We start from the raw sequence: 26,042 nt of genomic DNA on the forward strand, positions 1-26,042 counted from the left end.
GAGTTTTACTGACATAGCTTGACAACATCTCATCTGACCATTTTCAAAAATAATTCAGCAGAGGCAGGGATACATAGGCCAGAAGGGAGGAACCCCCCCCCCCACCACCACCACACACACACCCCCACACCCCCACACACCCACAGATCATCTACAGACACACATGAACAATGTGACCGTCTGACTGTACTTTATCCATTATATGTTCTGAAATACCTCAGGATCTGCAGCTGACAGTTTGGACTCTTCAGTCCATCAGAAATGAAGTTGACACCAGAGTCCTGTAGGTCATTGTTACTCAGATTCAGCTCTCTCAGGACAGAGTTTGAGGATTGTAGAGCTGAAGACAAACTGTTACAACACTGAGCAGTGAGATTACAGAGAGCAAGTCTGAAAGAGAGCAGAACAAACACATCAATAGTCAGACCATCTATAGACACGCACAGTCAGATCAGCTAAAGAAACCCATTAACATTGTGACCGTCTGACTGTAATTTATCCATTATATGTTCTTAAATACCTCAGGATCTGCAGCTGACAGTTTGGACTCTTCAGTCCATCAGAAATGATGATGACACCAGAGTCCTGTAGGTCATTGTTACTCAGATCCAGCTCTCTCAGGACAGAGTTTGAGGATTGTAGAGCTGATGACACAATTTCACAATCCTGATCTGAGAGATTACAGCCAGAAAATCTGGAAGAGATGAAATATTAAATAAATAAATAAAATAATAAAGACATGTACAGTGGGTTTACAGTTTTCTGCCCTCAGGAACGTAGGATGACATGATCAGAACACTGAATCACAATACAATGAGCTCCTGAGAGTGTGATAATCTGATCACTTTATCATTCAGATTAATATCTAAAATCAGATGAGCTCCTGACTGTTTCTTCAGATTATTAGAAATTTTGAAAAATGTAATAAAGTTCGCTAACAAAATAAAAGAGCTCTTAAAGGGGACCTATTAAGCAAAATGGACATAAATGTGTGTTGGCAGTGTGTGTACACAACCACCCTATAGTGATAAAAGTCCACCCACTCCTTTTTTTTTAATCCCCATAAATCATAAGCAGTGTCTCAGAACAAGCCGTTAACCTGGCAGTGTGATGTCACAACAGCCACAGGCCCCGCCCACAAATGTTGACAGACACTGATGTTTGAACATAGAACTGCCCTAAGCGAGTTCACAGCGAGTCCGCCATTGCTGCACTGAAGAGAATGTCTCTCAAGCGTTTGGTGTTCTGTAGCTGGATGGATTAATCCACATAGCTCTATCCATTTACTACCTAAACGAGGTGGATTTACTTGGTTTTCCAGAAAAATGCTCCCTCAGTTCTGTCAAAATTCGTTTATGTCTGCGTGAATCATTTCACACCGGACTGCTTTGTGAACGAATATTGATACAAAGGGACAATACAAAACAGAGACTGTGCTAAAAATATGCTACTAAAGGATATACAAGTAAAAACTGTTTGTGATCCAGCTTAAAGACTCCAGAGTGATACTGGATACGGCAGTAATGAAGGTGAGGACACTTTATTACAGTTCATCTGAGCTAATTTACGGATATAAAATGTACCAGTTTATTAAGCACAACCTGAAAAGGCATTTGTTTACTGTTAGTTGTAACAAGTGTTTCTGTGTACTTCGCTGTGTATGTTGATGATAATACATAATACAAGGGAGAGAGAGAGAGAGTTTATGGACAATATTTAACACTTGCAGTGTTTTATTAAAGGGATTCTTCAGGATTTAGCATTAAGCTTTGTATTAGTAGAATACCACTAGTATTTTCGAATTACCGCGCTTTCCCCCTTCATATCAGCCCGAGATGAGAGATTTATGCATTTTTATTCTGTAAAAAAGCCTCCGATGACGCAAAAATCGTCATTTTGCGTCATCGGAGGCTTTTTTGGCCAGAGGCTTAAAACTACAGCCAGTAAAATAGCAGGTAGTTCCGCATTATTTCACCACGCCCATACATATGCGCATTTGAGGTTACTCACGGACATAGATCAAAGATTTTATCAAAAGTGGGTGTCAATTATATTTTTAAGCTTACAGTAATTAACATTATTTTGTTATAGTCTGCACTACATCAGTGGTTCATCTCGCAAATTTATCGGTCTCTGCAGTCATCTCAACCAATACAGCAACAGGCTTTTGTGGTAACGTTAGCATAAATAGATAAATAGACTAACTCAGTTTTACAGAACAGTGGCTTTACTTTGATAACAGTCAACTTATATGCATCTTATATGTAATTGTCTATCTAACGTTACTTTGCTAAGTTTGCAGTTTTACTGCTACCTACAACACTACATATAGGCTACTGTGTTATCAGAAATAGAGTCTAGTATCAGCGAGTCTTACCTCTAGGCGAATACGCTTAGTACCAGATTATGATGATCTCTCGTCTCCCTCTGAACGAAGTCCAATCTGATAGTTCTCAGAAAATGAACTGTAACTTAGTGAATACTAATCACAGAAAAATTACACTTATGTCTAAAAAAACGTTAAGATGTCAGGTTTTAAAACATGTAAGTCAAATCGAAAACAAACCTTCTGTGTTTATGTAATCTGTATGAAAAGAGAGCCATGTCAGAAGTCCGTGATTCAGCTCATTATCCACTAATGCGGCCACGCCCACGGAGCGAGCGCTATTCAGAGGCAAATTCAGTCAATACATGCATACATCATCTAATTTGTGTATTTATTGTCTTCAAAAGTGTTTTGAATAGCCATATTTAGCGATCTCTTGCCTCTGTTAGTTCCTTGATTGCCACATGATATGCCTCTTCTTTTACTGAGGCATTTGTGGACAAAAGGGGCAGAGCGCCCTCCGGCTGCAAGTATGAATTAAAAACACAGCATCCAGCGCTCATAATAATGACAATAAATATAGAATAATAAATATTACTCCTCTGTATAGAAAATTGATATAAACATATGAGAATCCATCAATATTTCTCCAAATGTGTATGCTTTTAAGCATATTAAGAAATTATGGTCAATATAAGATTTTAAGAGTCAAAATGTGAAGCTTGAGTCTTAGATCTTTTTAATGATGTATAGTTTGTCAACTGCACATCAACATTTAGGCTCTATAATATAACAAATATAGTAGCCTATATGAAATGCCATAGAGGTAGGAATGTTCAGACGCTTTGCATCACAGAAATACATTATATTTTAAAGTATATTAAAATAGAAAACCATTATTTGGTTAGAGACTTGAAACTTGTTTTAAAAACATTATAATGGCAATGTGTTCAATCTTTTGACTGGTACTGTAATTTAACATAGGCCTATACAAAATTTTCTTCATATCATGTGCAATAATACGTGCATGCATGAAATCACAAAAATCATGTTTTTTTTTGTCCTGAGTGGACTTTAATCCTGTTATCAGCATGATCACAGAGGGTTTTTTCAAAGCCTACCTGACTGAAAGGCCTCTTTAATATGCAAGTCATTTCAGGTCATTATTATGCAATTCTTTTGTCTTCTCAGGTGAGAATCACCCATTATACATGATGATTCACGCCTCCACGTCTTAGAAAATTTAAATCTCTCTATTGTTTTATATGAAGGAGTAGGAAGGATAATTTTTACTTCATTCTGAAGCAAAAACTCTAGTCTACAACCTCCAATACCCAGAATCCTTGTGAACACAGTTTTAATATATATTTTTTGGCCTTATTTCAGTGACTTAAGTTTTTTGTTTTTTCAATAACCACGCATAAACGTTATTCCTTCAAAAACACAAACATGTACATACATGTTCCTCACATATTATTGTAGCCTAGTTTGTGCTGAATACAGTGTAATGTACACTTTTGTCATTAATATGTTTATGAACAACTGAAAAAAGCACAAATGTCAGGGCATGTCAAAACTTCTCCAGGGCCCCAAAAATCCTCAGACCCCTGAGGGTTAATGATTATGAATTTGACCAAAACAGCAAGGAGACATTTTAATTGTTTATTAATAAAGTAATGTTTTCAGTGTCGGCTGTGAAGGTGAAGTTGACATTGCTGACTCTCATCATCTCCGCACAGGCTACTGGACGCGCTTAGAGAGAAGATAATAATCAGAGTAGCCTATTTCTTTTCGTTTTTAGATATTTCAAGCTCTCTATAGATATATTTCTCATGTATGTGAGGCAAGCAGCCGCTGAGTTTCGGTTCATTTAGCCTATAAGTCGCGCTCCAGTTCACGCGCCAGTGATCGCGCCCGCGCATCCATGATTATATTGTCTGCTATATTTGCTTCTTATTTATTAAATCCAGGCAATTGGTTGATGAAACATTGATTAAAATTAAGATACAATTTTTACAAAACGAAATTCACTTTAAAGAAAGGTTTTCTATAAAACAAAACTTAATGAAGTGGTCAAAATCATGTCTGACCCACTCCATGTCTCCCAACATACTGCTCATCTTATGATGCATCTTACTAATGTTGTTCACTTTTCATAATCAAGTAAATTAATTTAAAACATAACATAGGACTATTTAAACATAAATATGAAACTACATTTTCTCTAATGGCTACCAACACGTATTGTACAGTACAGAGAAATTTCATAAGCAAGAGCGGATCATGAGTCACGAGTCAGATCATGAAAAATGTATTCTTAGATTTATATTTAATATTGGGGGCATTCAAGTTATTGGACTTTTTTTTTTTTTTTTAAAGTAACGCAAGAGTAACTTTCCCTGGTAATTAGTTACTTTTCTAATGATGTAACTCAGTTACTAACTCCGTTACTATTTGTGAGAAGTAACTAGTAACTATAACTAATTACTTTTTTAAAGTAACATGCCCAACACTGCTTAACACAACGGTACTTCTGACAGCGCAGCTCACTTGTGGAAATAACATTTACTCAGTCCAAAGTCCAAAACAGGGCCGACCTTCGACGAAGTGTTCCACGAAAACGTGAACGTCAGTCCTGATTCACCAGGTATGAGCGGAACTGCGGCCTTTCTTTAGCTTGGTGTTCTCCGAGCCAACACAATCAATATGCTAGTTCCGCGTCACACTTTTCTTCCGCGTCATGTTATAAACCTTTGTTCCCATATCAACTATACAGAGTAAATATGACATGACATGCATACAAAATACATTAAAAAAATAATAATGAAAAACAAAACAAAACATTCATGTATTCAATCATATGCAATAATCAGCCTCAGCTAATGGGCACAATTACAATGTAAAAGACTTCAGACTGCGGAGAGCCAGTAAAAAAGAGAAAGAGACCGGGCTTGTGCAAAAAAAGAGTAAATGTCGGCAGGGCTTTTGAAAGGTGGTGTGACCAAAAGGAGATGGTTATTTTTCTGCTGGACAGGTTAAGACATTTCAATTGTTCACTGGGTAATAAGGTTACAGTAGCACACGTTCTCATTTAATCCATAGTTATGAATAACGATAATACTAACTACATACACAGTCATGCAAAGTTGATGTTTTTAACATTAACAATTCCAGAATAAAGTATATTGATTTGCACCATTGGCAGCGTGATTTATTGTAAAACTTTTTTTGAGTTTGTCAGAACAAAAGTGGATGACATGTTACTTCTTCAGATGACATTTTCTGGTGAAACTTCTTATTTTTGGACACATACAAGACATTGAATCAGTAATAGGGATGTACAGTGTAGATCCACACTGGTGTGTTGCCAATACTCCTGACAGCCCCCCCACACATAGCTGCAGCTGCTCCTCAAAACATTAGATTCATCCGCTGAGGAGCCGTGCCGAAGCACAACCCACGTAAAGATGATAATTCCACAAATCACTGCAATTTCAGGTTTTAAACAGAGATGGCGACAAAGAGGAAAAACTTACGGACTGTAGGTTTAAGATCTTTTAAGTGCTTGTTTAAAAGTCCCAAAATTATATTAACATTTACTATTTATTTCACTAATCATCATCTATGAACTTACAGCTCTGTGGAAATGAATACCCCGATACCAAGCTCATGTACTTGTACTTGTAAAAATCCCCCCGATACCAAAGACCGATACCTCACGTGACGTAACTGACAGAATTGTCCGTGCACAGAGACACAGACGGCAGTAGCAGAAACAATGTCAGCCTCAGAGGTGTGGAAATACTTCAGAATTAATGATGACAACACACACATTGCGAACTACATGCTTTCGTTATTAGTGACCGCTGAATGAAACAGACCAGAAGCTATATATAAACTGCGTTATATATATATATATATATTGCATGTATAAATATTAGACACATAAAAAGTTGAGCTACGTGACCTCTCCTCCGCTCTCTCTCACACACATGCAGGTGGAGGGTGAACTCCAAGGTAAAGCTAAAGAGATGCACTTCCCCTTTAAAAACATTAAATAAATTTCCTTTAATAGTTTCAATTTACCTGTTGTCGCACAACCTACACAGCCCAGCATAAACACTCCTGATAAATCAGTTGTTATTAAAGCGTCTATGTTCACAAACACTGTTAATTTGAACAGAAAAATAAGCAAACTGTATAAGAGATTTGACATGGCAGAAAGAGCACAAAGAGCTCCCTCTATAATCACTAAAAAGTTGTCATATTACTTTATCACAATCTCACAAAGTTCTGTTATAATAAATTAAGCTGAGCAAATCTCCACACACCACACAGCACTCAAAACGCCAGAGTTTCTGTTCAGTTCTAACTTAAACACCTCTGATTGGCCATTATGAAATCAACAGATGTCTGTGATTGGCTACATCACATGTAGATCATGTGCCACTCTTGGTTGGGTGGGTTTTGGTACCAAGTAAAAGAATGGAAAGTTCGTTTAGATTTCGAATAACTAATCGGGTGATTACACTGAAGTGAAATAATTGCAAATGAATGTCCAAAAAAATTAATTAATTTCTTTTTCTGCCTAGTTCTCCTATAGTCATGTGCCGGCCCTGCCTATCCTAGACCATAGAGCTGCACAATTAATCAAGTTTGAAATCCTGATTACAATTACGGATGCCACAATTATGTCATCGTTCAAAGGCGCAATTACAAAAAAAGTCCACTTACATTATTCTGTGTGCATAAGATAACTGAAGTTAGATAACATAAGATAACAAAGTTAATTTAAAGGTTTCTTCCATTGTTTTAATTTTAGTTCTAGTATAACATAATACCATGCATATTTATATTTTTATTCATTTAAAGCAACTAAACCAATGTGTATTTGACATGTGAGGTTTAATGCTGTAGAAAAGCAATACAAGTTTTTCAGAAAGAGTGTTTTCAGCTTGTTTGTGTTGATATAACAATATGGCATGCAGTTGCTTCAAATAATGCCATAAAGATATTCAAAACATAATTCAGTGTAAATTGTGATCATTGTAATTAATAATCGCAATTACAATTTCAAGGGAATAATCAACAATTATGATTTTTGTCATAATCATGCAGCTCTAATAGACCACGACAAAAACATGAATAATTCTGATAACCTGTGATTCTAATGTAAATCATTTTCTGTTTTGTTTGTATAATTACTTCAGTGAACTAGCTGTTGTTGTGTTTGTATTAATTTTGATGAACACAATAAAGAGTTGGGACATGTGGGCTTTTCTTCTTTCTTTTTACTGAGTTATTCCTAAAACTCAGTGAGATTTACATCACAGTTTAGAGTTCTCTAGAATGAGTGGCCAACTAGTGCTGATTCCTGGGTTTACCATCATTACAAAGTTGCTTGTCACTCAAAAAAAGTATTTGATGGAACCAAGCTGCCAAAACGACTCTTTTCTACTTCCTCCTCATCACCACTCGTCATTTATCATAAACCGAGCGTTTCTGACAGACAGTCACAATGAGGCTGTTTTGAACATGTTTGACATTTGTGCAAAAATATCTAAACATTCTTAAATCAAGATACATTTACTTCAGGAGAAAAATGACTGAAGATATAAAGTCTTGTTTTCTGAAAAGAAAAAGAGTAAAAATTGCCAAAGGGCAAGAAAAATAATCTTGTTGTCCCTTTAAGATTATTTTTCTCACCTCATTGGCAAATATTTTTATGTGTGACTAATTCATGTATGTGTGTGACCTGTGAAATGTGAGTTAAATCTTTTATTTTGACATTAATGTAGTCTCAATGCTGACAGAGTAAATATGTGTTAGAAAACTAGACCTTTATCACTCATAATATTCCCATTCACAGTAATCCACCTTCTCTATTGTTTCATTTATTTTATGGCATAATCACACCTCCTTAAATATATAATAATGTAAAACACTGGCTAGTGCTGTACAGTAAAAAGTAAGACACTTCAAGCACAGCCGTCACTGTAATAGTTCACTGTAACAGTCGTCAAATAGCTGAACATTAAGCATTTATGATAAATAATTACTGAAGATTAAATGTCATAATGATATATTATTATTGCTATTAATATTAGCAGTAATTTATGTCATTTTATCTTCATTCACAAGTGAAAATGTCTCAATCCAGCTTTACTGATCAATGGTGTCGACCGTCCCTTTGCACCACCTGGTGGTGATTTCACCAACGAGTTTCACACGTGACTGGGTTGTGTTTACCCGCGGCGGTAACAGGCATTTTAGTGACTATCTACTAGGGCTGCACGATATATCGCATGAGATTGTCACGCGCATTTCGTCAGTAAAGCCGGTTCCCTGATTACCGCTAAATCGCCATCACCTGCTTTCAAATGGAGCGGCATTTAATAGACACAGCCGTAGATCACTGAAAAGCCACGTAATATCGCGTTCATTATCGAAGGCGATTCATCTGCGGTATGAACGCGATATTGCGTGGCTTTTCAGTGATCTACGGTTCTGTCTATTAAATGCCGCACCATTTGAAAGCAGGTGATGGCGATTTAGCGGTAATCAGGGAACCGGCTTTACTGATGAAATGCACGTGACAATCTCATGCGATATATCGTGCAGCCCTACTATCTACTGTATTAAAGAGGTGTGTCGTGACCCTTTAAGATCCTGTGATTGAGGAGAAAATCTCTCATTTAGGATCATTTATTTTAAAGGTGTCAGATTCATGATTAAATATGATGCTTTAGTTAATGATTAAACACTCACAGAGCTTTTCTGCAGTTGATCACAGCTGGTATCAGTCTTCTTCTCCCCTCGTCTTCTGTGTTGTATTTCATGGGGTTCAGTTCATCCAGCGGCTCCTCTGACATCTGAATCATGTAGGAGATTGTTGAGCAGTGAGACGGAGAGAGTTTATTCTCTGAGTGTTTGTCTGATTTCACAAACTCCTGAATCTCTCTGGACAGAGACTGATCTTTGACTTCCAGCAGACAGAGGAACAGATTGATGGATCTTTCAGTGGAGAGATCTTCTTTTTCATCTTTGATCATGTATTTCATGTACTGTGTGATTCTCCTGATGCTCTCTGAGCTGTTCTCTGTGTGTGTCAGTAGATCCTGTAAGAGTCTCTGATTGGACTCCGGTGAGATGCCCAGCAGGAACCGCAGGAACAGATCCAGCTGTCCGTTCTTACTCCTGACGGCTTTATCTACTGCTGATGTTAGTAGAGAATATAGTGGGTCTTCATCAGATCTGTAAGATCTGAATTCATCCAGTGATTTCTTGTTCTTGATCACATGTGAATAAAACAGATAGAAAGCTGCGAGAAACTCCTGAAAGCTCAGATGAATGAAGCTGTAGACTTTCCTCTGATGAATTACAGATTCCTCCTTAAAGATCTCAGTGCAAATCCCAGAATACACTGAGGCGTCAGTGACGTCTATGCCGCTCTCTCTCAGGTCCTCCTCATAGAACATCACATTGCCCTTCATCAGCTGATTGAAAGCCACTTCAGCAAGTTTCACAATCACTTCTCTGTTGGACTGCAGCAGTTTCTCTGGATCTCTCTCTTCATACTTCTGGTTCCTCATGTTGATCTGAATCAGCAGGAAGTGGATGTACATTTCAGTCAGAGTTTGAGGGATTTCTGCACTCAGATCTTCTTTCAGGAGCTTCTGAAGCACAGTGGATGAGATCCAGCAGAAGACGGGTATGTGGCACATGATGTGGAGGCTTTTTGCTCTTCTGATGTGTGAGATGATTCTGCTGGCTTGATGCTCGTCACTGATTCTCTTCCTGAAATATTCCTCCTTCTGAGGCTCATTGAATCCCTGAATCTCTGTCAGACGGTTGATGTATCTGGAGGGGATCTGATTGGCTGCTGCTGGTCTGGATGTGATCCAGATGAGAGCAGAGGGAAGCAGCTCTCCTGTCATGAGCTTTGACATCAACACACCCACTGATGAAGTCTCAGTCACATCAGAAACTTTCTGAGCATCTGAAAACAGTGTGATTCTGCTTTCATCCAGACCATCAAAGATGAACACAACTTTACACTGCTCATAAATCTTCGAGTCCAGATCTTGAAGTTCAGGATGAAAGTCCAGCAGAAGTCTGTGAAGACTGTACTGATGATCTCGGATCAAGTTCAGCTCTCGAAATGGAAGCACAAACATGAAATCTACATCCTGATTGTCTTTTCCCTCAGCCCAGTCCAGAATGAACTTCTGCACAGAGACGGTTTTTCCGATTCCAGCGATGCCTTTAGTAAGAACAGTCTTGATCTGGTGTTTCTCCTCACATCCTAGTTCAGGTGAGGCTTTAAAGATGTCATTGCAGTAGATTGGAGTGTCTTGTGAATGTTGTGTTCTGGCTGATTTTTCCATCTGTAAAACCTCATGTTGTTCATTCACTCCTTCACTCTCTCCCTCTATGATGTAGAGCTGTGTGTAGATCCTGTTCAGGAGGGTTTCATTCTCCTGGAGGTTCAGTCCCTCAAATAATCTCTCAGACTTGTTCTTCATGCTGGTTTTGAGCTGGTCTTTGACTCTTTGGAGTTCAGCATCTACTGCTTGAGGAGAATCCTGGTCTCCAGTCTGATCATCTCTGATTGGAAACAAAATACAAACATAAAAGCATGTTCATCAATAAATCATGCAAGGAACAGCAACACATTTAAGAGAGAAGTGTCAGTTCAACAGACTCCTGTTATATACCACATATTTACATTAAACTGTGACATTTTCTGGAATTTAAGTCACATTTTCTAACATCTGAAATGTGCTGCATCTTATATTTGTCTGTTTTGACTCTTATGTGGAAGTTTTGGTCTTGGAGTTGAAGATGCGCTGAGTCCCAGACCCTCTCGCTCTCCCGGAACCAGTAATCCACTGCTGGGACATCTGATGGTTCCCTATCCCAGGGGAACAGTGGGGGCTGATAGCCGAGTACACACTGGAAAGGGGTGAGACCAGTGGTGGGAGGGAATTCTGGGTGTACTCGGCCCAGCCCAGGAACTGGCTTTGGGAGTCCTGGTGGCCATGACAGAAGGTACGCAGGAAACGGCCAATCTCCTGTATCTTCCACTCCATCTGCCCGTTCGTCTGGGGATGGTATCTGGACGAGAGGCTGATGGTCACATCTAGGAGTTTGAAGAATGATTTCCAGACGTGGGAAGTGAATTGTGGTCCTCTGTCAGATACTATGTACTCAGGCAATCCAAAGTATCTGAAAACATGGTTGAAGATAAGTTCAGCTGTGACCATTGCTGTGGGAAGTCCTGGGAGAGGAATCAATCGGCATGACTTGGAGAATCTGTCAACCACAACCATTATGCAGGTATATCCATTGGAGACAGGGAGATCTGTGACGAAATCAACTCCTAGATGTGACCACGGGCGAGTTGGAACGGGCAGAGGTTGTAGCTTTCCGGAAGGAAGATGACATATTACCTGCACCCCTTAACGTACCTCCTGACATCCGCTGCCATGTTGGGCCACCAGAAGCGCTGTTTTAGCAACAAGAGGGTTTCATTGACCCCTGGGTGGCCAGTGCCCAGCGACGCGTGAGAGGAGTGGATGATGGGAATGCGTCGTGTCCGTGGGATGTAAAGCAAACCTGGGGGGCAACCCGGCGGAGTGTTGGTGGAGGCATTGGACTCGGGTAGTGTTTCCGCTGACCAGGTGATGGGACTGACAATGAGGCTTTTGGGAAGAATGGACTCTGGATCTTTGGAGCTTTCCTCAGGACTGTAGATAAGTGATAGAGCATCGGCTTTGACATTCTTGGAACCAGGACGATAGGAAATGGTGAAGTTGAATCGAGTAAAGAACAATGCCCATCTTGCTTGACGTGGGTTCAATCTTTTTGCTTCACGCAGGTACTCCAAATTCTTATGATCGGTTAGAACCAGAAAGTGATGACGGGCTCCTTCGAGCCAAAGGCTCCACTCCTCCAGGGCGATTGCCGATGTCATAATTGATCTCTGCCGGGTTGAGTTTGTGGGAGAAGAAGGCACATGGATGGAGTCTACTTGGTTTCCCCTGCTGCTGGGACACTCCTGTGGTGGATGGATCGACCTCGACCAAGAAGGGAAGTTCTGGATCAGGATGGACAAGGAGGGGAGTGGTTGTAAAGGCGGTCTTGAGGTCCTCGAAAGCTTTCTTTGCTGCAGGTGTCCAGGACAGAGACTTGGGCTTGCCACGGAGTAGGTTGGTGAGTGAAGAAGTGATGGTACTGTAACTCTTAATGAATCTTCGATAGAAATTGGCAAATCCTAGGAATCTTTGCATTTCTTTGATAGTCATAGTGTCCAGTAGGGGTCACAAAAGCCGTCTTCCATTCGTCCCCCTCACGTTTTCGGATGAGGTTGTATGCACTGCGGAGGTCAACTTGGTGAACACAGTGGCGCCGCGGAGATGTTCCAGCGCAGATGGGATGAGAACAAGTGGATATCGGAACTTGACTGTTATCTTGTTTAGTGATCTGTAATCTATGCAAGGCTGCAAGCCTCCGTCCTTCTTGGTGACAAAGAAGAAGCTGGATGCAGCAGGGGAAGTAGACGGGCGGATGTAACCTTGCGATAACGCCTCAGTGATGTATTCCTCCATGGCCTTCTCCTCCGGGATGGACAGGGAATAAATTTTCCCTCTGGGCACTGGCTCACCGGGGATGAGATCTATGGCACAGTCCCATGGCCGATGGGGAGGCAGCTTGGATGCCTTCTTCGGACAGAAGACGTCACTGAAGTGGGAGTAACAGTCAGGAATGTCGATGGATATCTTTTCCAATGGACTCTCAATAGATGTAACACAGACTTGGATCTTCTTAGAGCTAGGATTCCTTGGAACAGGACTGGAAACTTGACTTGGAACTTGACTTGGAACTGGAATTGCCGGGAGACATCCAGGAAAACATTGATTACCCGATTTCAGGATGTCTCCTGTCCGACAGGAGATAATGGGATCGTGCTGCTCTAGCCATGGGCGCCCCAGAATCACGTCAGATGTTGAATCCTCCAGAAACAGCAGATGAATCTCCTCGTGATGAAACACGCCAACCATGTGACGTACATGACGGAGAGGACGGACTTGAGGTTAAGCTGGTGACAGAGGGCTCCGGAGATTAAATTTCCAGCTGAAGACAGACGTGATCGGTCGATCTGCATTTCGTGGCTGGCTGGTTTTGGGGAGCTGACGGATTCGGGCTGGCGGAGGAAGGGAATAGTTGCTGGTTTTGGTGCTCTCCGATGCACAGCTGCATACGAGTGCGAATCTTATGGAGAGTTGGATAAACTTCTCGAGCCCGATGGTATCCTCGTATGCAGCGAGATGCAACCGCACACGTGGATCCAAACCCTGACGATATCTGGAGAAGAGGGCTTGCTCGTTCCAACCACTCGCTGCCGCTAGGGTTCTGAACTGTAAAGCATAATCAGAGACAGTTAAAGCACCTTGCTTCAAATTGCACAGTCTCTTACCTACGGAGGAGTCCCATGAAGGCTTTCCAAAAACTTCCTTGAAGTGATTGATAAAGCTTGAGAGTGATTGCACGACAGGACTGTTCTGAGTCCAAAGAGGTTTATTGATACAACCAAAGCAGTGAGCAGGTGAGTGAAAGCAGATGAAGTTCCAAACAGAATATATCAAGACAGTGATACTTGACTTGATCTTCACTCCAGGTTCGATGAAGGCACACAGACGTGGAGCAGACACTACACAGAGACACTCACGGAGGACTGAAGAAAACAGAGGATCTGGGAGACACACTGGAGACAGGTAAGTAGTCGGTAAGGTAAGCATTCAGGTTAGTATGCGTTAACGAGACCAGACAATGACTGAGTGACTGTGAGTGTCTTTTATAGTGCTGCTGATTGGACTGGTGATGAGTGTCAGGTGCGTGTGATCAGTATTCTGGTGAGGGAGTGCGACGTGATTGGCTGGGTGCAGAGCCTGGCGTGTCTGTGACATATCAGATGAGAACAAAACATGAACTGAACTGAGCTGAATAATGACACTACTGTCTTCTGTAGAGCTGCTTTATAGCTGTAATAATAAAATATGACTTATAAACAGATTTAACTTATCTGCATTTTTTCCCTCTCAACAATGTAATTTTCACCCGTTGTGACTTACAGTCAGTTGTGATTTATTTTCTGGAAAATACTGTAACTGTTTCCAGACATGACAACTAAAAATTCTGCTTCCTGCTTAGACCTGTATATTTTTGTACATTTAATTATATTTAACTGACTATACAAGTAAACACTGACATTGTACATTTATTTTCTTATAAATAAGTGTCTCAAACTAGTTTCACTACAGCAGAAAACTCACTAAATAATGGTGATAATTACCTGGGGTCAGAGGTCACTGCTCCATCACTGAATTCAGGAGGAGCAATCATGGATTGATTGCTCTTCAGAGACACACAGCTGGGATCTGGAGATGAAGATCTCTTCCTCGTCTCAAAGTCTGACATCTTCCCTGTATATAGAAACACTAGGAACATTACATTAATATTACATTGATGCATTTAGCAGATGCTTTACTTACAAGTAATTTACAGTGTGTTCATTTCAGCACATATCTCAGTGAACAACATGTGCTTTAAGAATGTCTTGAATACTAAGTTATGAAAACATTATTTCTAAATATCCTTTGAACGAACAAAATGTTTCTTAGTTAGGTGTACACTAAAAGAATATTTCATTTGATCATTCTGTAAACATTAAAGGTGCCATCGAATTGAAAATTGAATTTACCTCGGCATAGTTAAATAACAAGAGTTCAGTACATGGAGATGACATACAGTGAGTCTCAAACTCCATTGTTTCCTCCTTCTTATATAAATCTCATTTGTTTAAAAGACATCCGAAGAACAGGCGAATCTCAACATAATACCGACTGTTACGTAACAGTCGGGGTGTACGCCCCCCAGTATTTGCATATGCCAGCCCATGTTCCCAACATTATGAAAGGCATTAGACAAGGGCAGCCAGTATTAACGTCTGGATCTGTGCAGAGCTGAATCATCAGACTAGGTAAGCAAGCAAGGACAATAGCAAAAAATGGCAGATGGAGCGATAATAACTGACATGATTCATGATAACATGATATTTTTAGTGATATTTGTAAATTGTCTTTCTAAATGTTTCGTTAGCATGTTGCTAATGTACTGTTAAATGTGGTTAAAGTTACCATTGTTTCTTACTGTATTCACGGAGACAAGAGCCGTCGCTATTTTCATTTTTAAACACTTGCAGTCTGTATAATTCATAAACACAACTTCATTCTTTATAAATCTCTCCAACAGTGTGTAATGTTAGCTTTAGCCACAGAGCATAGCCTCAAATTCATTCAGAATCAAATGTAAACATCCAAATAAATACCATACTTACGCGATTAGACATGCTGCATGACGAACACTTTGTAAAGATCCATTTTGAGGGTTACATTAGCTGTCTGATCTTTGTTTATGCAATGATAGAGACGAGAGCTCGGGAGGGCGCGGAGAGCATGAGCAATTAAAGGGCCAGCAGCCTGAATCGGCACATTTCTAATTATGCCCCAAAATAGGCAGTTAACCCTTTAAGACCTGAAGGCTTTTTTAGAGGGTTTTTTTCTGAGCGACACACACAAAAGTAAAGACTCATAACTCCAAAACTCTAGCAAGGAGAGTCAAAAGGTAGGTATCATTTGATAGAATACAAATAAATTTTAAGAAAATATAAATTACATTACATTGGGACATTTTCTTGCTGAGAAACAGCTGATAAAAGACAAAAGATATATATAATTAAAAAAAAAATCTTTTTTTTATTTGACATGGAATAACTCAGGAACACAATAAGATCATTAAAAAATTCTTTTTTGGTGATGCTCTCCTATATGTGAGCTGCATCTGGTTCAAATTTCGTGGTGATATTATAAAGAATAGTTTGAAAAATTGTTGTTCATTTTTTCTGCAGCCAGGTGGCGCCAACGGGCGGTAAACTCCGGTTTAGAGGGGCTTCTCACCACTCGTTAGGAGTTTTTCAAAATGGTTAGATGCATTAAAAAGATGAGATTCAAAGCTTTAAAATGATATCTATTATGTGTTATTCCACGTTGGAAAACGAACATGGATGGGTCCGGGAACATTGGATACACGCTGCATCCCGGAGAGATGAGAGACATGTTTTTAGCCAAGTATGTTAAATCATTCTGTGAGTAATATCTTGTGATCAACGCAATATATTATATTGATTTTGGATTCATTTTAATCTTGAGAATCTGCTTTAAATATTGATGTGCCATTTTTATGATCTGTGCATTTTTCATGAAGTTATGAGCACGTGAAATATACATACTTGTATTCAGTTAGCGGCTGTGCTATTTTTGTTGTAAACGCATATTACTCAGACTCATTAGAGGGTGAAAACAACGCAACAGAAGCATGTTGGAGGCTTGATATGGAAGTTTAAAGTCTCTGGTTTTGTATGCAAAAAGAATTTTTGTGCTACCTATATGGATTCAATTTTTATTGGCTTTTAAAGAGAGACACGCAAATGGGAGCGCCGACGCTCCATCCGGTCTTAAGGGGTTAAAAAAAATATTTTAAAAAAATCTATGGGGTACTTTGAGCTGAAACTTCACAGACACATTCAGGGGACACCTTAGACTTATATTACATCTTGTAAAAAAACGTTCGATGGCACCTTTAAGGGAACGTTACTTTTGAATGTTTTCTGAATGTCCTGATAAAGCAGAAGTTAAAAAGAGACATTCATCTAACATTTGACAGTAACAGAAAACTTTCATTATATCACGATCTAACAAATAACAAACAATCTATTAAAGATGTTTGTTCATGAGTTTGAGAGAACATTAGTCTTGTTATTTGGGATGTTCTCTGTGAACATCAATATGTGAACATCAATATCTTTGATGTTGTGAACATCAAAGATATGAACACAACAAAGAACTGAATCATTAAATGAATTAAAGGTGCCCTAGAATCAAAAATTGAATTTACCTTGGCATAGTTAAATAATTAGAGTACATGGAAATGACATACAGTGAGTCTCAAACTCCATTGTTTCCTCCTTCTTATGTAAATCTCATTTGTTTAAAAGACCTCTGAAGAACAGGCAAATCTCAACATAACATCGACTGTTACGTAACAGTCGGGATCATTAATATGTACACCTCCAAATTTTGCATATGCCAGCTCATGTTCAAGGCATTAGACAAGCCAGTATTAACATTTGGAGCTGCACAGCCGAATCAACAGACTTTATGCAGGTAAGCAAGTGTGACCATATGAATGAGGTAAGGGTGGTGATTGACGCTTGTGATCACCAATCAGCAGGGAGTGTTCACTATTTCAGGGCTGGTTAGTTTCAGCCTGGGATGCGTCACATCCGGATCCTCCCCTTTTTCTGTTGCTACAGCGGTTTCAGGTATGTGCTGTTAGCATCTTTTTTTATTACTGCCCGGTGCACTAATGGCTCGTTTGTTGTACCCCAACCTGTCTTTCATGTGTTCCCATCGGATGCTGTAGTGGATTTGATTACTGCCCTCCTTTCAGGTATGAGAAAGTTGTTTTATTGCAAACAATATCTAGCTTAACTGAGGGGCAGGTGGTTCGAGTAATGTGCAGTCCCTGTACTTCAGTTTAACAGTGGGTTATTTGAAGGCCACGTATCCTGAGCAGTGAACTGATTGTAAGACTCATCTATCCACATTTGGATTCTCCCTTTCGTCCTGGGCGATTATTATTGCAGCTCGGATTACAACTATTTAAGGGGACTCCTGCTGCTGCTCTCTGGTTTCTGTGATTGTTCTAACTTATATTTACTGGTTTACTTTGGGGTGAAGGATCATGGAGATAATTGGAGTTGGCCTAAGGACAACGTGGCCGCTCCTTACGAGTCCTGTTTTCCTTGTAGTTTTAACAAAGCTCTTCCGTTGTTTTTTTTTCTTTTGTATGTTTGTATATTGTTAATTGTGCTGTGCTATGGTGACTGTTGCCCATCGTTTTACGGTGGAATTGTGACTTACTTTGACTTTTATTCATTTCTGTTTATGAGATTTATTTATTTTGTTTTTGATTTCTTTCAGGAGCTGGGGTCGCACGGGTGAAAGATCTTTTGTGGTGGTGGTGCTGCTTTTGTGTGTGATCTGAGTTCACGGTGGGGTGTGTGTGGAAGTGTGCTTTTGGATAAGGAGTGCTGGTGATCACTCCAGTGGGTAACCTCAGCCCTGTAATTATGCATTTTGTTTTGTTTATTTGGAAGTTGTGTAAATTGGTTTTGTTTAACTTTTTTTTTTCTTCTGGTTGTTTCTTTTTGTCATTTGTATCGTTGTCTGTCACTGGATCTATTAACAGTGAGAATATTTTCTTTTTGTTTAGTTTGTTTTTGTAATTTGGTATAATTTGAGTTTGATTTTTGTGTGCAGTTTTTGTCTTTTATGTCTTTTGTCTTTTTTGTTAATTTGTAATTTTGTGTATATTTGTTTTGAGTTGTCACTGGAGAGAGAGCTGCCATGAATGGCACCATATCATTGAGGCTATTTTAAGTGATTTTTCTATCTTGATTTCAAGTTGTGAATAAATTTCATACTTTTTATATGATGCCCATGTTTCCTGCCTACACTTCTTTGTAAGTGAATTGAACCTGTGTGACCTAATAACAAACTTTAGGGTTTATTTCTATTAGCTTTATTTCACTTATTAGCTTCAGATCATAAATGAATCAGTGTGTCGAATCTGCTGTTCGGATCGCCAAAGTCACGTGATTTCAGCCGTTGGCAGTTTGACACGCGATCTGAATCACACTGATTCATAACGGTCCGAATCTTCCTGAAGCAGTGTTTTGAAATCGGCCATCACTAAGTAAGTCGTTATTTTGTTTTTTTGGCGCTCCAAAAATATTCTCGTCGCTTTATAATATTAATATTGAACCACTGTACTCACATGAACTGATTTAAATATGTTTTTAGTACATTAATGGATCTTGAAAGAGGAAATGTCATTGCTGGCTATGAAGCCTCACTGAGCCATTGGATTTCAACTAAAATATCTTAATTTGTGTTCTGAAGATGAATGAAGGTCTTACGGGTGTGGAACAACATGAGGGTGAGTAATGACATTATTTTTGGGTGAACTAACCCTTTAAATAAAGTTATTTTTGCTAAGTTTATGGCTTTTCTGGATCAGGGGATTTAAGTGACCGTCAGTCATCTTCATTTAATTTATTATTTTTATTTTATTTACAATAATTGTTACTTCCTCCTAGACAAACTGGGAGGTTCGTAGCACCTATAACATCATAATTACCCACATCCAGCTCAAACATTTTCTTCTCTTTTAATTTCACAGAGGTTACATCACCTAAATATAGCTTCAGTGGAAATATCTTTACGGTTTTGATATAATCTGGATAAAGATTAGAAAAGTAAAGTCATGACGGAGATCCGTTATTATATGTAGCTTCATTTCCGGCGTCATCCATTCATGGTCGTCAGTGTTTGTTGTTGTCAGTGAACAAGAGTGTGTCACGATCATATAAACACACAGAACAACATCATATAATAACATGACACGATATTAAATAAAGCTGATAACTGAACTTACCGTCAAACTCACTGATGTTTGTTCAGCACCGACACTTCAAGCTCGAGTCAAAACGAAACAGAAACAAACATCTCTCAGTGAAGACCTGTACAGGTGTGCTGAAATATCCGCTTTCTGAGAGAGACTGACGGTGACTCTGGGCGGAGCTCACATGAATATTCACGAGTTTCTGTTTTGTGTTAAAGCCACACTGAACATGTTAGTCCTGTCCTTGGATCACACAGCTGTTTTCGGTCACCTGATTGTGTTTCCACTTTAACCCAAATCCATATACTGCAGAATAAATACATGGGACACAAGCTACATGGACCAAAATGAAAAATTGGTCATGTTTGGAGTGACTCATGTAATTGCTGTGGATGGATACAGCAAGAAAATTGTTGCAAATGCAATTATGCCTACCAAAAACAATCTAGCCATCTATGATGCTGTGTAGGTCAGTATTGTATGTTAAGTATAAAATGTAATATTTTAATTGTCATAACAGAAATAAATTGTCATACTTGTTTATGTAGACCTGCAGTAGCACATTATGGAATGTGGGATAAACATTGTGTGGATCATGGCAAAGAATTTTACCTCAGTCTGTACATGCAAGAGAGGCTGTCAGAATATAGACACAACCAGCAAAGAGCACCATACCTCCAAACTCAGTCAACAAGGGTAACGTTATTAGTCTGCAAGCCATCAACTAGCCTTAAAAAGTAATATATTTGGCCAATTATTGCTTTTAAGTGTAACCGGCTGACGTATGGGTTGGGGACTACAACTCCCAATAGTCATTGGGACAATTTTAAGAATTGCGTCATTACGTAGTTGGCGCGCTATAAATAGACGCACGGAAGTATAGCGCGTCCTCGTTTATCAGAGTGGATTCCGAAGGGGTCGGAATACAATGGACTCTGTATTATGTCTAGAGTCAGACATCAGAAAAGCACAAACTAGCAAAGAAGTAGTAATAGCTGTCTTTTTTGATGTGGAAAAGGCATATGATATGCTCTGGAAAGAAGGATTATTAATAAAGTTAAAGTCTTTGGGAATTGGAGGTAAAACATATAATTGGATTCAAGATTTTTTTATTAAACAGGAAAATACAAGTAAAAGTAGGTGAAGAATACTCCAGTGTGTATACAGTGGAGAATGGAACACCACAAGGTAGTGTATGTAGTCAGATATTATTTAATATAATGATTAATGATATTTTCTCTCAAGTCGAACAAAATGTTGGAAAATCTTTATACGCAGATGATGGGGTTTTGTGGATTAGAGGTCGTAATATAACTTATATTAATAAAAAATGCAAGAAGCAATAGTTGAAGTTGAAAAGTGGGCTAATGAATGGGGGTTTAAATTATCTGAAGCAAAAACACAGGTCATTTGTTTTTCAAGGCGGCATAAAGTCACACCTCTATCTTTAAAATTGTATGGGAATCCTCTGGAGCAAGTCAAATCAGTAAGGTTTCTTGGGATTTGGTTTGATGAAAAATTGACATGGAAAGTTCATTTGGATAAAATTAAGGACAAATGTAAAAAGATTATTAATATTCTTCGGTGTTTGTCAGGACAGGAATGGGGAGCAAGTAGAACATCTCTGCAAAATATATACTGGGCACTCATGAGGTCTGTCTTTGACTATGGATGTATAGCTTATATGTCGGCAGCAGAATCAAATCTCAAACAATTAGATGTATTGCAAGCGCAAGCCCTAAGAATCTGCAGTGGATCATTTAAAACATCCCCAGTGTCATCAATGCAGGTGGAAATGGGAGAAATGCCTTTAGGCATCAGGCGAATGAAGTTGATGCTGACATATTTGGTTAATATCCAGGGACAAAATGTTTCGCATCCTGTCAGAAGTATATTGAAAGAGTGCTGGGAACATAATGAAACAAACTTTGTAAGTTTTGGGTGGATAGGTGATGCAAAGGCTAGGAATATAGGTTTATGTCAATTACAGTACAGCAATACAGTATCAATATCCTCCATTCCTCCATGGTTATTCCCGTCCCCTGTTGTTGACCTAAATATAAAGCAGGAAATAAATAATAAATCTAAGCAATTTCCAGTGTGTCATATAGTGAGGAATTATTTTGAGATGCATTTCCAAGATTCAGTGGTTTTATTTACAGATGGATCAAAAGATCCGGATACAGGATATGCAGGGGCAGCTGTATATATTCCAACGTATGATTTTTATATCAAGAAAAGAGTTACCAATCATTTGTCAGTTTATACAATAGAGTTATTAGCGATATTATTGGCTTTGCAGTGGTTAGAGGAGAAAGAAATAAATAACACAGTTATTGCATCTGATAGCTATTCTGCACTGGAAAGTATAAAATCTGGCAGGTCATCTTTTAGAATGGACATAATTAATGAAATTTTCCATAAGGTATATAATTTGAAGGTTAAAGGCAAAGAAATACAATTCATTTGGGTTCCTGCTCATGTTGGTGTGGAAGGGAATGAGAAGGTGGATTTTCTGGCAAAACAAACTCTAAAATTAAAACAGATAGATCTACAAGTTCCATTAAGCAAAATGGAAGCTAAAGTATACATTAGGAAATATGCGTATTCAGTATGGCAGATACATTGGGATGATACTGAATTAGGCAGACACTTATATAATATACAAAATCAAGTTCTGGGAGGAGGGAGAGCAGGAATCGGAGAGAGGAAAGTATTATAACTCGGATGAGAATAGGTCACACAGGACTTAATAGTACAATATATAAGATTGGAAAGCATCCAACTGGGGAATGCATATACTGCTGTCAACAAGAAACAGTTGAGCATGTACTTTTTCACTGTATGAAATATAACAATGAGAGACATCACCTTATTCAGTCACTTAAGATAGCAAAACATCATGACTTTACATTGCCAGGTTTATTAGAGAAAACAGATAGCAAGTTGTATGATGGTATTATTAAATTTTTGAAAGTAAGTAAATTATACAAAAGAATATAACGTTTTGATTGTTTGTTTGTTTATTTGTTCTGTTTTATTTTCTAGTTTGTTTATTTGTTTTGATGGGTTTTTTTTATTTATTATTTGCTGTATATAAATAATATCCTGATCCATACTCCATTCCAGTCGGTGGCGGTAATGCACCAATAAGTTAGGTTGCCAACCGCCAATAAACACCAAAGAAGAAGAAGAAGAAGAAGAAGAAGAAGAAGAAGCAGCGCGTCCTCGTTTCATTCATTCATTGAACCTGGAAATAAGCGTGAGCTTGCATCAGGTAATGTTGTTCTTAATAGTTAATTTAATTTCACCGAGGGCTGTTCCTGTTTTGAGCAACGAGACTGTTATATTGCCTCATGCTGCTCATGCTTATAATTGTTTGTCTCTAGGTCACCTTTATGTGATTTTTGAACGCGGGGCATAAGGCAGTCGTATGTATTTGTTTTATCAAGGTAATGGGTTTATGCAAGGATAATAGTATGTTAATTTGGGTGGGCAGAAAGTCGTTTTATCTTGTTGTTGCATTTCAGAAATCCTTGTGTGTTGATGGTGATTGGCCTGGTGATGCAGTCTTCAGAGTGTTGAATGAGTGAGAGCGAATTAGGTAATGACAAGTACCACTTAGTTTTTTTTTATTTAATTTATATGTTTGCATTTTATTTGTTTATTTGTATGTTTTATTTTATTTGTTTTCATGAAAGTTTGTTTTGTAGGTTCCTTTTAAAGAAGAACCGTGTGGTTGATGTATTCCTTTTTTCTTTTATCCAGTTAATTTAAAGGTATTTGATTAGAATAAATAATTTGATTTATGCAAATGTGTATTTCAGTTATTAATAAAAGGTTTTTATTTTGCAGTACTAGCACGGCTATTGTTACTATTTGATTTCTTTTATTTTTTGTGAATTACCCTCATTTTCCTTTGGATGTTGTGTATTCATATGATTGTATATTTTCAATTGATACTGTTTTCTTTGTTTTCTTTTTAGTTTTTCATCTTACTTCCATGGCAGCTGCGGGGTCTCCTCCAAGGGTGTGACTGGCACTGGTGAGGTGGTGGGCATTCTTCTGTGGTTCCTGGTGATTTATTTATCCTTTTGAGTGCCGTGGATTTTTGTACTGTATTTGGAGTGTGCATTGCAAGTAGTGGCTATATTTTTCTACACGCGTATAGTTGTGCCTTGTTGTAGCCCTGTGGTTTGTCATAAATTTGTTTTGTTTTTGTTTTTTTCTCCTTGCTGAATGATGTGTACTCGTGTTTTAAACATCTAATTGTTTTTATACAAAATTTGGTATTTATTATTGTGAATAAAAGCTTGTACAAGCAATACATTCTTACTACAGCCTGTGGCCAGTTATTCACCCACTTGTGGTGGGTTACATAAGTAAAAGTTTGAGGTTCCTGTACTTGAGTATATCCATGTTCTGCTACTTTATAATCCACAGCAGTACGAATAATGACAAACTAATACACGTTGGCCAGTTTACAAGAGTGGTTACATTTTGGAACTTCCAGTACATTTGGCTGAAAATACTTACTGTACGATTTTATGGTTGTGTACTTCAACATCATGATGTTGGTGCTTTGAGTATTTCATCCATCCCACACACCATTCTTTCTTTGATTGCTCGTTTCTATTGTTTCTAAATGTGTACAGCCCTCTTCCAACTTATAATAATAATAATAATAATAATAATAATATCAGAATCACACAGTGGAGAGGATGTGGCCAGAAATCAACAACCGGGTAAATTACCCACTAAAAGAGGCCCTCATACAACTACAAGATCAGGAAGCAATAGATATAGAGGACAGCCTGACAAGGTTCTGCACATCCAATCTGACTGGCCAGATGTGCCAGATTGGAATAAATCGATTTGTGCATTCATGGAATGCTCACAGGATCCCAGGTAAGTTACATTATGCAAATTGGATTTGTTCATAATGAGATGGATCCAGATGGATTTGTTAATAATGCTTTCAGGCTATTTTACAAACACAAACTACATAGGTTCTAGAAGAGATTTACTATTAAACATAAGAAATTGTTTGTGTTGATACAGGGAGAGGGATACCATATCAGCTGGGACAGGAACACTGAGAAAAATCACAGCAGATCTTCTACCAGATGCCATGGTAGCAGCTGACATGTATGACAGGGACATGGGATCATCCCTCACCAGAATATCTTCTTTCGGAAGTGACCCCTTTCTGTCTGAGGCAGACAAAGTGAGCAGAGCAGCACTTTTCACAGTATTACCCCGACCTTGCAGTTGTTTTTGACAATGTTGCCACTTGCCAATTACAACTATGTCCCATTCAAACAGGCTTTGATCTACCTCATTAATGTAACAAAGAGATTTTCCTAATTTCATATGTCTTGGATCATGTGGAACCTTGTCATAAATCGAGGGATAGCCTCAGCCATGAGGAAAATTTTAGCACTTATTTTCTGTTTAGTATACATACTGTAAATATGGACTCCAACATTATGCAGTCACTACTATGTACTCTGTAACAGGGTGCAAGTATTAAATGAATCTTGTTCCTATTAAAACAATTAATTAAATAAATAAATCCACTTTGATATTGTCATTGTATTAATTACACAGTATACACTGGACTGTTTTGTGGGGAAAAGTATATTTGAAAAATAATATATTATAGAACCAGGAAGAGCTTAATGATAAAACACAAAAATGTTGTAAACAAATTAGGTCCAACTTTAGGAATCACATAAGATAAAAAAAAAAAAACACCTTTAAATCAGTGTGGAGTGAGCTCAAAACAACAAAGCAATGTAAAACAACATATTGCCAGTTTTTCTACCTCTAATAAAATCCCTGTGAGTTCAAAACAAAGCAATATAAAACAACATACTGCCACATTTTCTAACTCTTATGAAATCTCTGTCAGCTCAGAACAGAGCAATATAAAACATTTAGACTCTTAAAACTCTTATAAAATTCCTGTAAGTTTACACTAAGATGCCACATAAAACATATCCACCAATTTCTTATGAATACTGTGAAAAGATGGATTTAGTGGCAAGAACAGTGTTTAATCGCATGCCAATCCTCTAACTACATTCACTAGTTCAGTAAAGCCAGTGACTCTATGCACGTTGGTGGA

The 26,042-nt window shown here is 38.4% G+C and overlaps 1 protein-coding gene and 1 long non-coding RNA gene across 6 annotated transcripts in view; one reads left to right on the forward strand and one right to left on the reverse strand.

The window, feature by feature from the left end:
• LOC125261606 (NACHT, LRR and PYD domains-containing protein 3-like) overlaps positions 1-20,057 on the reverse strand; it is a 37,989-nt gene extending 17,932 nt beyond the window's left edge. For 2 of the 5 annotated variants that reach the window (XM_048180160.1, XM_048180163.1), the window contains exons 1-5: positions 19,946-20,057; positions 14,682-14,826; positions 9,095-10,933; positions 521-694; positions 217-390 (exon numbers count right to left, since the gene is read on the reverse strand). In XM_048180160.1, the coding sequence (XP_048036117.1) occupies positions 217-390; positions 521-694; positions 9,095-10,933; positions 14,682-14,806 (2,312 nt within the window). In that variant the 5' untranslated portion in view covers positions 14,807-14,826; positions 19,946-20,057. The remainder of the gene's footprint in view (positions 1-216; positions 391-520; positions 695-9,094; positions 10,934-14,681; positions 14,827-19,945) is intronic. The other 3 variants (XM_048180161.1, XM_048180164.1, XM_048180162.1) reach the window with 3 other exon arrangements.
• Positions 20,058-22,221: 2,164 nt separating this feature from the next.
• LOC125261607 lies at positions 22,222-25,713 on the forward strand. The gene is made up of 5 exons (XR_007183379.1): positions 22,222-23,189; positions 23,302-23,364; positions 23,443-23,516; positions 23,626-23,691; positions 23,899-25,713. It is a non-coding gene; the product is annotated as an uncharacterized LOC125261607 (long non-coding RNA).
• The last annotated feature ends 329 nt before the right edge of the window (positions 25,714-26,042 follow it).

Source organism: Megalobrama amblycephala, unplaced genomic scaffold (assembly GCF_018812025.1).
Source record: "Megalobrama amblycephala isolate DHTTF-2021 unplaced genomic scaffold, ASM1881202v1 scaffold442, whole genome shotgun sequence".
In the NCBI taxonomy this organism is placed as follows: Eukaryota; Metazoa; Chordata; class Actinopteri; order Cypriniformes; family Xenocyprididae; genus Megalobrama; species Megalobrama amblycephala.